Source organism: Scyliorhinus torazame, chromosome 16 (genome assembly GCF_047496885.1).
Source record: "Scyliorhinus torazame isolate Kashiwa2021f chromosome 16, sScyTor2.1, whole genome shotgun sequence".
Lineage (NCBI taxonomy): Eukaryota > Metazoa > Chordata > Chondrichthyes > Carcharhiniformes > Scyliorhinidae > Scyliorhinus > Scyliorhinus torazame.
This window is the reverse complement of record NC_092722.1, coordinates 44,422,206-44,434,629: the sequence shown is the minus strand read 5'-3', so window position 1 is coordinate 44,434,629 and position 12,424 is coordinate 44,422,206. Positions and strand designations below refer to the sequence as shown.

The window sequence follows — 12,424 nt, the reverse complement described above, 5'->3', positions numbered from 1 at the left end:
TTCCATACATTTCCTGAGTGGGCACGAGGTTGTGCCACAGGATGGTGCATCTTCTTGCCAAGATATGCTCAAGCCTCTGAGTGCCAGTTTCCTTGACCTACTTAAAGATGGAAAGTTGGATCATTCCATCAAGTCTATTTTTGCCACCTCCAACCAAGGCCGTGCTGTGTTATGCCCCACAAAATCAAATAGACCTATCTCGCCACAACTGGTTGCTCACGATGCAAAAATGCTCCAGGGACATGTAAGATCCCAATCATTCATGACTAGCAACACCACATGTACAGGGCTTTTGATGATCACCCTCTCTTGGGACATGGAACAAACCCTCCACTTGCAAAATAATAAGATCCTTTAATCTCACCCTGACAAACGCTTATTCCTACACGGTTATTAAGAGGGAAAGGTTTGAATGTTGAGTGTCTTTAATAAAATTTTCAAAAAAGAAAATCTGCGCTGATAAAAGAAACTCAGTCACGTGATAAGCAACTTTAAACCAATAAAACCTGCCAACTGTTGCATTTTTACAGAACTATCATAAGCATAAAAAAATGTTGAAGGTCATTCTGCACAGATGTATTCAAATCAGCAGTGGTGTCGACAGTTCATTTTTTTCAATTTGTTAAGAGGGCCTTTTGTGATGTTGAGTGCTGGGTCATGTCATTTTAAGTATATATATTCCAATGGTTTTTAAAGGCGGCGATTTAGTCACCCTTACATCACAAAAGGTAAACTCTCTCAAGGAAAACCTCTAGTTCCATCCTAGGCCTCTCCTGAATAAGTACGCACGAGTTATCATGTGTGAATACATGGTAGAATCAGGCTTGGTGTCCTCCTGTCATTGACCATCAAGACTCAAGACATAAAATATTAGCCGCCAAGCTACCAGAGACCAATCACCATACCCAGGTCTGAGAAATTTGGAGGTATAAAAAATGCATAAAACGAGTTTAACACTATTGCAGCGTCTGGGTTTATGACTGGCTTCCACGGCCAGAAGAACTCAGCAGTGCAACATCACAAAGAGCAATTTAAATGAAAGTGAAGCCTGGAGGGACCCACTTTGTTTAACAGTATTGTCCCATTTTACAGACTAAAAAACGTTTTTTTTTTTAACTTCAAGTGCAATAAGGACCCCAGATTCCCTCCCGGCTGGGCTACTGTACAGTCACCAAAAATAGCTATCCTTATGACTCAGGGTGGCACAGTGATTAATCTTTATTATTGTCACAAGTAGGCTTATGTTAACACTGCAATGAAGTTACCGTGTAAATCCCCAGTCGCCACATTCTGGTACCTGTTCGAGTACAGAGGGAGAATTCAGAATGTCCAATTCACCCAACAAGTGCATCTTCTGGAACTTGTGGGAAACCGGAGCACCCGGAGGAAACCATGTAGCCAAGGGGAAAACGTGCAGACTCTGCACAGATAGTGACCCAAACCGGGTATCGAACCTGGGACCCTGGAGTTGTGAAGCAACGGTGCCACCCACTGTGCTACCATGCCGCCCACACTGCTGTCTCACAGCGCCGAGGACCCGAGTTCGATCCCGGCCATGTGGTGTTTGCACATTCTCCCCATGTCTGCTTGGGTCTTACCCCCGCAACCCAAAGATGTGCAGGGAGATGGACTGGCCATGCTAAATTGCCCCTTCATTCGGAAAAAGAGAATTGGGTACTCAGATTTTATTTTTAAAACTATCCTTATCACTCCATGGTGAAAAAACGATGCTTCGGAAGTCAAATTCAAGGACACATGAATCTGGTGGGACCCAAACACTGACCATTTCACGGTCCAACATTTGGGCAAAGACTAAGTTATCAACCATGGGACACTTTTTAAATGTTTCTTCCCCTCAACACAATGCTTTAACACCCAGGTGCAAGGTATGTCCAATTACCAAAAAGTACTGTGTAAGCGCACAACTGCCAAGATGTAGCTGTTTTGGAAAATGCTTGCACATTTTAATTCCATGCTTTCTAATAAATATAAACATGCAAGCTAGAATATGCAGAGCTAAATGGTGTGCAAAGAATAACCTTTCATTCAGTTTTCCTCCCAGGATTTGGGTCATTGCTTCTAAAGATTTTCTCATCCACCCTCGGCTCCAAATATGCATTGTAATGTTCCTCCTCCCCAGAACCACACCATGTTGAAATACAGAAATTGTTGCAGGCCCACAAAACTGTGGAGCTTCCAGCCTTCTCGGGAGCTAATCTTACCCAACCACTATTATTCATTTTAAAAAAAAATTATTTTAAAATTTAGAGTACCCAATTCATTTTTCCAATTAAGGGGCAATTTAACGTGGCCAATTCACCTACCCTGCACACCTTTGGGCTGTGGGGGCAAAATCCACGCAGTCACGGGGAGAATGTGCAAACTCCACACAGACAGTGACCCACAGCCGGGATCGAACCTGGGACCTCAGTGCAGTGAGGTGACAGTGGTAACCACTGTGCCACCGTGCTGCCCTCACTATTACTTTCATTTTAGCTCGCTCACTCTCCCCTCTTTCTCTACCCCCTCCCCCACCCCACACACAAACTCTGCATTCATGCTATGGATAAATATAAAATGTATTAACTCTTGCTTGCAAACACAGTGCTGCTGATAGAAAATCAATGTGCTGAAAAAGTGCCAAGAGAGAAACAAAGAGTTAACGTTGAATCCAATGTCTCTTCTTTGGAACTCTTCCAGTTCCAAAGGGCCACATTGGACTCCAAGCATTAATGGTGTATCTTTCTCCACAGATGGAGCCAGACCTGGAGTTTTTTTCAGCACTTTGTGTGTTCATTTCAGATCTTCAGCATGTACAGTATTTTGTTTTTATTACAATGCTGGTGTTCTGTTTCTTGCAATAAAATATATATCTTAAATGCTAATGAATCATAGTGAGCAGGACTGTAATACCATAATTCGCTCACTGGTGATATTGCCTATAGTCCTTTGTGTAATAAGATAAGCATCTCCAGTTAAAGTTACGACCAAGGGCCTTCCGAAATTCCAACTTGTATAATCAGCAACGAAAACTGCATCTTACAATTATGTGTTTTACAATATTATCACCCCTCCCTCCATTATGCCCAGTTTTGCAGCATCTTGAGCTTGCACCCCTGCCTGGATGGAGGAGCAGCTGTTATTGCTTGGGACTCCCGAGTGTGATCGACAGGCGAGGCCGGAGCATGCGCAGTGAGCCGCCCCCGCCGCCCGAGAAATGGCGGGAAATTGGAGCAGCGGAAACGGGCGAATATATATATATTTTTTTATTTAAAAAAAATTACTTTCGGCGGAAAAAAAAGCAGGAAAGTCGATCAAACAAACCTCCTAAACCGCGATGTCCTAAATTTAAGGAGAAAAAAATAAGGTAAAAAAAAGTGACCGTGACGGGAAGTTTAAATTATTTTTTTTTAAATCTGAACCGAGGGAAATATCAAAGTTAGAATCGTAAATATTTAGGTGGACAAAAACAGCGGAAGAAGAGTTCCCCGAGGGAAAGCGGGTGGTCGGTGTGTGCGTGTGGCGTTAAAGTGTCGCCACTTCGGGCTCGGCGTGCGGCCTAGTCGAGGAAGGGGAGAGAAAAAGAGGCCCGAGTCCCGGCCGAGCTCGGATCCCCGGGGCCCACTTCCTTGAACCGCCCTCCTCCGGACCCCAGCTCAACAACAGTTACATCGCGAGGGGCCGAAGGCTCCAGTTAATAAACCCCCCATTATTTAATCATCCGGCCCGCCGCTTCGACTCGAGGGTCCGCGCCTGGGCCGGGGGGCAGGGCGACAGCGTCTCCCCCCACCACCCAAACCATAAAAAGAAAAAGCGGACCCCCCCCCCCCCCCTCCCCCTCACACAAAACAAACAACCCTAAAGGGATTTTAAAAATTAAAAACACGATTTTTTTTTTTGTAAAGAAAAAGGCGGAGGTAAAACTGCCGATTCGAAGCCTCCAAAACGTCCCTTTTCCCCGCGAGGTCGGAAAATCAGATGAAGAAAAAACTCGCCCCCCCCCCAAAAAAAAAAACCCAAAACTATTTTTAAGTAAGCGGCCGGTTCAAAAATATAAAATAATTGGAGCCAGCTCAGTTCTGCTCTTGACAACCCCCCCCGCCCGACCCCGACTTCTTTGTTCAGGCCTCGCAAGATTTGTTTTGGTTTCGGGAATCCGGAAAAAGTTGAGACTTTTAAAGTTTAAAATGTTTGGGGGCAAATTTCTCTTGAAAAAACTTTTCGAAAGTGGGGGTCGGGGCGGTGATTTTTGGAGGGGGGGGGGAGCGGAAAGAGAGTAGTGAAAAGAGACCTTCTATCCCCAGACTTTTAAGTTTTTAGTCGTCGATGTATCGCCGTCTGAAAACGAAAGGAACGGTGTTTAGAGAGATTGATTTTAACAGCCCCCCCCCCCCAAAAAAAAAACCCCAAATAAAAATGAGACGCGGGGGGAGGAGGGGGTAAAGTTGTCCCCTCAACACTGCCACCAACCCAACCCTCCCCCATAAAGCCCCGAGCTTTCTTACTATCTTTTCCTTGGTCTCCTCCGGCTCGTTGACGGTCTGGAGGACGGGTTTGCCCATCTTCTTGCCGGGATTCTCCAGCTCCAGCTCCTCTTCGTCGCTGAAGTCCCTTTCCCTCTTCCTCCCACCTTTCATTTTCTTTTTGTCCACCTTCTTGCGAGGCATCTCTGGTTCTCAAGAAGCAGCAGCGACGGCGACGACAACAACAGAGGCAGCAGCCAGGGAGAAAGAGGAGACGGGAGGGGGGGGCAGCAAATCCCCCACTTCTGGGGAGGGAAAGGGTTGGGGAGAAAAAGTAAGAAAATCTTCCTTTTTGTGGGGGGAATAATCCCCTTCTTTCCACACGCGCACAAAAAAAATCTCTCCTCTCCGGGTGATTTAACTTGATTTTCCTCCCACCAACTTGATTAAAAGTCACTAAATTATATCTTTTTCCCCCGCCACCTTTTTGCCCGTGTTTTTTTTTAAACCTTTAGGTTTGTCTGCTTCCCCCGTCCTCAGATTCTGCCTTTTTGTTGATCTGAACAATAGATCTGTGTCTGAAACAAACCGCGTGGACCCGCCTTACATCTGTCTGCTTCTTTTATCTATCTATCTATATATATATATTCTAGATAATTAAAGCATCAAACTTCCGCCTTTTCCTTCCTCCTCAAAAACCATGCACCAAAGTGCGTTGCCTTTTTTTCCCTCTTCCTCCTCCTCCTCCTCCTCTCCCCCCCTCCTTTGTCCCGTTCTCAGATCAACTTTAAGTACCTGGAATCGTTTAATTGGGAAGAAACGATGTGGTTGTTACAAACGTGATATGGGGGAGGGAGGCTGGGTTATTTTCTGGAGGTCTTTTTAAAAAAAAATATTCAGGCCCACCCGCCGTTAGGTTAAAATGTAAATCTGCCCCTGTGCCTGTGACATGATGTGACAGCTCTCTATTCACAATCAGTCATGGACACACATCTTCAGGAAGGAAAACCAGCTTTTTACAAAAGAAATCCCTGAGAGCTCCTCAGACATTGACATCTGCTGGCTGGGAGAGACCCTTTAAACCCAGTTTTCGTCATTTTTCATCAGACTAGTTCATTTCAGGCTAAATATTTTCAGTTGGGAAAGAAAGAATCGTTTATGGTTTAATTAAAATGTAGTGGGAAGTTAAATATGCACTGCAAAATGGGGTGGGTGTTCACAACCTTGAGCTGCTGAATGGAGCCAATATAGGAGATAGTCCCACTTTTGATGGTCCTCTTTGATGGCAACAACTTGCATTTAGGTAGCATCTTTCATGTAAAAACTGTCCCACGGCATTTCACAACTCTTGAGACATTTCACATCTCCAAGAGATCTGCTGTCATGGTATGTCACACTCGTGTATTTTGCGCCATTCTCACACGTAGCTCATCCGCAGCCACTCTGTGACGCCCGTCATCCAACTACGCCTAGGTCGACCCTCTTTGTGCTGCCCTCCACTGTGCCCTCTCGAGAAGATCGCTATAGCTTTTCCATTCGAAAAATGAAATGAAATGAAAATCGCTTATTGTCACAAGTAGGCTTCAAATGAAGTTACTGTGAAAAGCCCCTAATCGCCACATTCCGGTGACTGTTCGGGGAGGCTGGTACGGGATTCCGATCAAATGACTAAAATACTGACATATTCTTTTCTGGATGACACTTTTAAAGTTATTTTTGTTCTTGCAATTTCAAACGCCTCTTCGTTGGTCTTCTTCTGACTACCTCTATCCTTCTAATTTCAGCATCGTACTACCATCTTATTTTATCATTTGTCCTAAATAGACAAACTTGTTTGTCTTTAAAGTTTGGAAGTTGGGCGGCACGGTAGCACAATGGGTAGCACTGTTGCTTCACAGCTCCAAGGTCCCAGGTTCAATTCCCGGCTTGGGCCACTGTCTGTGCAGAGTCTGCACGTTTTCCTTGTGTCTGCGTGGGTTTCCTCCAGGTGCTCCAGTTTCGTCCCACAAGTCCTGAAAGATGTGCTGTTAGGTCATTTGGACATTCTGAATTCTCCCTCTATGTACCCGAACAGGTGCAGGAATGTGGCGACTAGGGGCTTTTCACAGTAACTTCATTGCAGTGTTAATGTAAGCCTACTTGTGACAATAAAGATTATTATTATCTACTTCAATCTTTCCTCTAGTGTCTTCCAATGTATTCCTTCTAACTACCATCACTTTTGTCTTTTTGGTGTTCATACTCTATCCATACTCTAAACTTCTAGATTTAACTGATCCACAAGATTTTGTAGGGCTCCTTCTGATTCTGCAAGCAGTGCTGTGTCGTCAGCGTACCGCAGGTTTATCATGTTTTTGCCTCCAATTTTTACTCATAGAACATAGAACAGTACAGCACAGAACAGGCCCTTCGGCCCTCGATGTTGTGCCGAGCTTTGTCCAAAACCAAGATCAAGCTATCCCACTCCCTGTCATTCTGGTGTGCTCCATGTTCCTATCCAATAACCGCTTGAAAGTTCCTAAAGTGTCCGACTCCACTATTACAGCAGGCAGTCCATTCCACACTCTAACCACTTTCTGAGTAAAGAACCTATCACGGTCATCCCTCCTATATCTCCCACCCCAAACCTTATAGTTATGCCCCCTTGTAACAGCTACATCCACCCAAGGAAATAGTCTCTGAACGTCCACTCTATCTATCCCCCTCATCATCTTATAAACCTCTATTAAGTCGCCTCTCATCCTCCTTCGCTCCAATGAGAAAAGCCCTTGCTCCCTCAACCTTTCCTCATAAGACCCACCTTCCAATCCAGGCAGCATCCTGGTAAATCTCCTTTGCACCCTTTCCAATGCTTCCACATCCTTCCTATAATGAGGTGACCAGAACTGCACACAATACTCCAAATGTGGTCTCACCAGGGTCCTGTACAGTTGCAGCATACCCCACGGCTCTTAAACTCAAGCCCCCTGTTAATAAACGCTAACACGGAGTTGGTGGCGTGGCTGCTGTTGGGGAAGGGTTGGCTGCTGTTGGGGAAGGGTTGGATGGGCAAAGTACACTTTTTTGAAGGAACAGTTTCTTCCCAAGCAGGACTTCCGGGTGCGGCGATGACCAGCTGAGTCGCACGTTTCGGCAGCTCCCTGTGAAACGGACTTTTGGGCTCTTGATAGGAGCCCCAACGGCAATTTTAACGGCTGAAAACACCGTGCGGTAAACCAGAAGGGTGTTCCCCCTGGACACGGATGGAAAAAGGAGAGGAAAGTGGCCGGATTGCAGCGGATCCTTTGGAACAACGGCAAGGAAGGCAAGCAGAAACCAAGATGGCGTCGGAAGGTGGCAGTTTCATATGGGGCCCTGAACAACAAGAGTTTTTGAAACGCTGCGTGGAGGAGATAAAAAAGGAAATGAAGAAAGAGTTGTTGGCCCCGATATTACAGGCGATTGAAGGGCTGAAAGAGGAACAAAAGACCCAGGAGCAGGAGCTTCGGGTTGTGAAGGCGAAAGCAGCAGAGAATGAAAACGACATACAGGGCCTGGTGGTGAAGTCGGAGATACAGGAGGCACACCAGAAACGATCTGTGGAGAGGTTGGAGGCACTGGAAAATAACGCAAGGAGGAACAACTTGAGGATTCTTGGCCTTCCTGAAGGTGTGGAGGGGGCGGACGTCGGGGCATATGTGAGCACGATGCTGCACTCGTTAATGGGAGTGGAGGCCCCGACGGGTCCGTTGGAGGTGGAGGGAGCATACCGAGTTATGGTGCGAGGACCGAGAGCAGGAGAAGCTCCCAGAGCCATAGTGGTGAGATTTCTCCGTTTCAAGGATAGAGAAATGGTCCTTAGATGGGCGAAGAAAACTCGGTGTAGTAAATGGGAGAACGCGGTGATCCGCGTCTATCAAGATTGGAGTGCGGAGGTGGCGAGAAGGAGGGCGAGCTTTAATCGGGCCAAAGCGGTACTTCACAAAAAAAAGATAAAGTTTGGAATGCTGCAACCGGCAAGACTGTCGGTCACATATCAAGGGAGGCACCACTACTTTGAGACGGCGGATGAAGCGTGGACTTTTATTGTAGAAGAAAAATTGGAATGATTGGACTACGAAAATGAACGTTTGGACAAAGTGGTGGGACGAGTGGGGGGGGGGGGGGGGGGCGAAGAGGGATTGTATGATTAATCCTGCGGTATGGTAACTTTTCTTTCTCCCACAGGTGGTGATGGGGGGAGGTGGGGAGGGAGAGGAGATGGGGCGTTGGCCATGGGAGGCGGGGCCGAGGGAGAGGCGCGGGCTTGGTTCCCGCGCTATGATAATTATGGCGGGAATAGAGAAGCAGGAAGGAGGGGGCACCGCACGGGGCGAGCCGTGATCACGGGGGGAAGCCGAGGTCAGCCAGAGTTTGCTGACTTCTGGGAGCAACATGGGGGGAGTAATTACGCTAGCGGGGGGTCTAGCGGGGGGGGGGGGGAGGGGGGAATTACTGGGTTGCTGCTGCTGGGGAAAGGGGGGAGTGGGTGCGGGAAAGGATGGGCGGGGGGGCACCGTCTGGGAGAAATACAGCCGCGTGGGAACTGGGCGAGAAGCTGGAAAAAGATGATGGCTAACCGGCAAGGGGGGGGGGTGGGAAGCCCCCCAACTCGGCTGATCACGTGGAACGTGAGGGGGCTTAACGGGCCGATAAAGAGGGCACGAGTACTCGCACACCTTAAGAAACTTAAAGCAGATGTGGTCATGTTACAGGAAACGCACCTGAAACTGATAGATCAGGTTAGGTTGCGCAAAGGATGGGTAGGGCAGGTGTTCCATTCGGGGCTGGATGCGAAAAACAGGGGGGTGGCTATATTAGTGGGGAAGCGGGTAATGTTCGAGGCAAAGACTATAGTGGCGGATAACGGGGGCAGATACGTGATGGTGAGTGGCAAATTACAGGGAGAGATGGTGGTGTTGGTAAACGTGTATGCCCCGAATTGGGACGATGCCAATTTTATGAGGCGAATGCTAGGACGCATCCCAGACCTAGAGACCGGAAAGCTGATAATGGGGGGAGACTTTAACACGGTGTTGGAACCAAGGCTGGATAGGTCGAAGTCCAGGACTGGTCGGAGGCCGGCAGCAGCCAAGGTGCTTAAGGATTTTATGGAGCAGATGGGAGGGGTGGACCCATGGAGATTCAGTAGACCTAGGAGTAAGGAGTTCTCGTTTTTCTCCTATGTCCATAAAGTCTATTCACGCATAGACTTTTTTGTGTTGGGTAGGGCATTGATCCCGAGGGTGAGGGGAACGGAATATACGGCTATAGCCATTTCGGATCATGCCCCACACTGGGTAGACTTGGAGATAGGGGAGGAAACAAGAGGGCGTCCACCCTGGAGAATGGATATGGGACTAATGGCGGATGAGGGGGTGTGCTTAAGGGTGAGGGGATGCATTGAAAAGTACTTGGAACTCAATGACAATGGGGAGGTTCAGGTGGGAGTGGTCTGGGAGGCGTTGAAGGCGGTGGTTAGGGGGGAGCTGATATCAATAAGGACACATAAAGGGAAGCAGGAGAGTAAGGAACGGGAGCGGTTGTTGCAAGAACTTTTGAGGGTGGACAGACAGTATGCGGAAGCACTGGAGGAGGGACTGTATAGGGAAAGGCAAAGGCTGCATGTGGAATTTGACTTGCTGACCACAGGCACTGCAGAGGCACAATGGAGGAAGGCGCAGGGTGTACAGTATGAATATGGAGAGAAGGCGAGCAGATTGCTGGCACACCAATTGAGGAAAAGGGGAGCAGCGAGGGAAATAGGGGGGGTGAGAGACGAAGATGGAGAGACGGAGCGGGGAGCGGAGAGAGTGAATGAAGTGTTTAAGACATTTTATAAAAAATTGTATGAAGCTCAACCCCCGGATGGGAGGGAGAGAATGATGGAGTTTTTGGATCGGCTGGAAATTCCCAAGGTGGAAGAGCAGGAAAGGATGGGATTGGGAGCACAGATCACGGTAGAAGAAGTGGTGAAAGGAATTAGGAACATGCAGACGGGAAAGGCCCCGGGACCGGACGGATTCACAGTTGAATTTTACAGAAAATATTTGGACTTGCTCGCCCCGCTACTGACGAGGACCTTCAACGAGGCAAAGGAAAGGGGACAACTGCCCCCGACTATGTCAGAAGCAACGATATCGCTTCTTTTAAAGAAGGAAAAGGATCCGCTACAATGCGGGTCCTACAGACCAATCTCCCTCCTCAATGTAGATGCCAAGGTCTTGGCCAAGGTAATGGCAATGAGAATAGAGGAATGTGTCCCGGGGGTGGTTCATGAGGACCAAACTGGGTTTGTGAAGGGGAGACAGCTGAACACGAACATACGGAGGTTGTTAGGCGTAATGATGATGGCCCCACCAGAGGGTGAAACGGAGATAGTAGTGGCGATGGATGCCGAGAAAGCATTTGATAGAGTGGAGTGGGATTATCTGTGGGAGGTGTTGAGGAGATTTGGGTTCGGAGAGGGGTATGTTAGATGGGTGCAGCTGTTGTATAGGGCCCCAGTGGCGAGTGTGGTCACGAATGGACGGGGATCGGCATATTTTCGGCTCCACAGAGGGACAAGGCAGGGATGTCCTCTGTCCCCATTACTGTTTGCACTGGCGATTGAGCCCCTGGCGATAGCGCTGAGAGGTTCCAAGGGATGGAGGGGAATACTTAGGGGAGGAGAAGAACACCGGGTATCTTTATATGCGGATGATCTGCTACTAATGTGGCGGATCCAGCGGAGGGGATGCCAGAAATAATGCGGATACTTGGGGAGTTTGGGGATTTTTCAGGGTATAAATTGAACATGGGAAAGAGTGAGCTGTTTGTGGTGCATCCAGGGGAGCAGAGTAGAGAAATAGAAGACCTACCGTTGAGGAAGGTAACAAGAGACTTTCGTTACCTGGGGATCCAGATAGCTAAGAATTGGGGCACATTGCACAGGCTAAATTTGACGCGGTTGGTGGAACAGATGGAGGAAGATTTCAAGAGATGGGACATGGTAGCATTGTCAATGGCAGGGAGGGTGCAGGCAGTTAAGATGGTGGTCCTCCCGAGATTCCTTTTTGTGTTTCAGTGTCTCCCGGTGGTGATCACGAAGGCTTTTTTCAAAAGGATAGAAAAGAGTATTATGGGTTTTGTTTGGGCCGGGAAGACTCCGAGAGTGAGGAAGGGATTCTTACAGCGTAGTAGGGATAGGGGGGGGGCTGGCACTACCGAGCCTAAGTGAGTATTATTGGGCCGCTAATATTTCAATGGTGAGTAAGTGGATGGGAGAGGAGGAAGGAGCGGCGTGGAAGAGATTAGAGAGGGCGTCCTGTAGGGGGACCAGCCTGCAGGCTATGGTGACAGCCCCATTGCCGTTCTCACCAAGGAACTATACCACGAGTCCGGTGGTGGTAGCTACACTGAAGATTTGGGGACAGTGGAGACGACATAGGGGAAAGACCGGAGCACTGGGGGGGGTCCCCGATAAGAAACAACCATAGGTTTGCCCCGGGGGGAATGGATGGGGGATATGGAATGTGGCAAAGAGCAGGTATAACGCAATTGAAAGATCTATTTGTGGATGGGAAGTTTGCGAGTCTGGGAGCGCTGACCGAGAAATATGGGTTGCCCCAAGGGAATGCATTCAGGTACATGCAATTGAGGGCTTTTGCGAGGCAGCAGGTGAGGGAATTCCCGCAGCTCCCGACACAAGAGGTGCAGGACAGAGTCATCTCAAAGAAATGGGTGGGGGACGGTAAGGTGTCGGATATATATAGGGAAATGAGAGACGAAGGGGAGACTATGATGGACGAACTAAAAGGGAAATGGGAAGAAGAGCTAGGGGAGGAGATTGAGGAGGGGATGTGGGCAGATGCCCTAAACAGGGTAAACTCGTCGTCCTCGTGCGCCAGGCTAAGCCTGATTCAGTTTAAGGTATTACACAGGGCACATATGACTGGAAAACG

The 12,424-nt window shown here is 48.2% G+C and overlaps 1 protein-coding gene and 1 long non-coding RNA gene across 2 annotated transcripts in view; one reads left to right on the top strand and one right to left on the bottom strand.

Annotated features, from left to right (window-relative positions):
- The window catches only part of rcc2 (regulator of chromosome condensation 2), a 51,040-nt gene extending 45,614 nt beyond the window's left edge, over positions 1-5,426 (bottom strand). The window contains exons 1-2 of the mRNA XM_072478417.1: positions 5,259-5,426; positions 4,506-4,768 (exon numbers count right to left, since the gene is read on the bottom strand). Of these exons, the coding sequence (XP_072334518.1) occupies positions 4,506-4,667 (162 nt within the window). The 5' untranslated portion in view covers positions 4,668-4,768; positions 5,259-5,426. The remainder of the gene's footprint in view (positions 1-4,505; positions 4,769-5,258) is intronic.
- Positions 3,098-12,424, top strand: part of LOC140392785 (uncharacterized) — a 67,613-nt gene continuing 58,286 nt past the window's right edge. Inside the window, exon 1 of the long non-coding RNA XR_011935427.1 lies at positions 3,098-3,367. This is a non-coding gene — a long non-coding RNA (uncharacterized lncRNA). The remainder of the gene's footprint in view (positions 3,368-12,424) is intronic.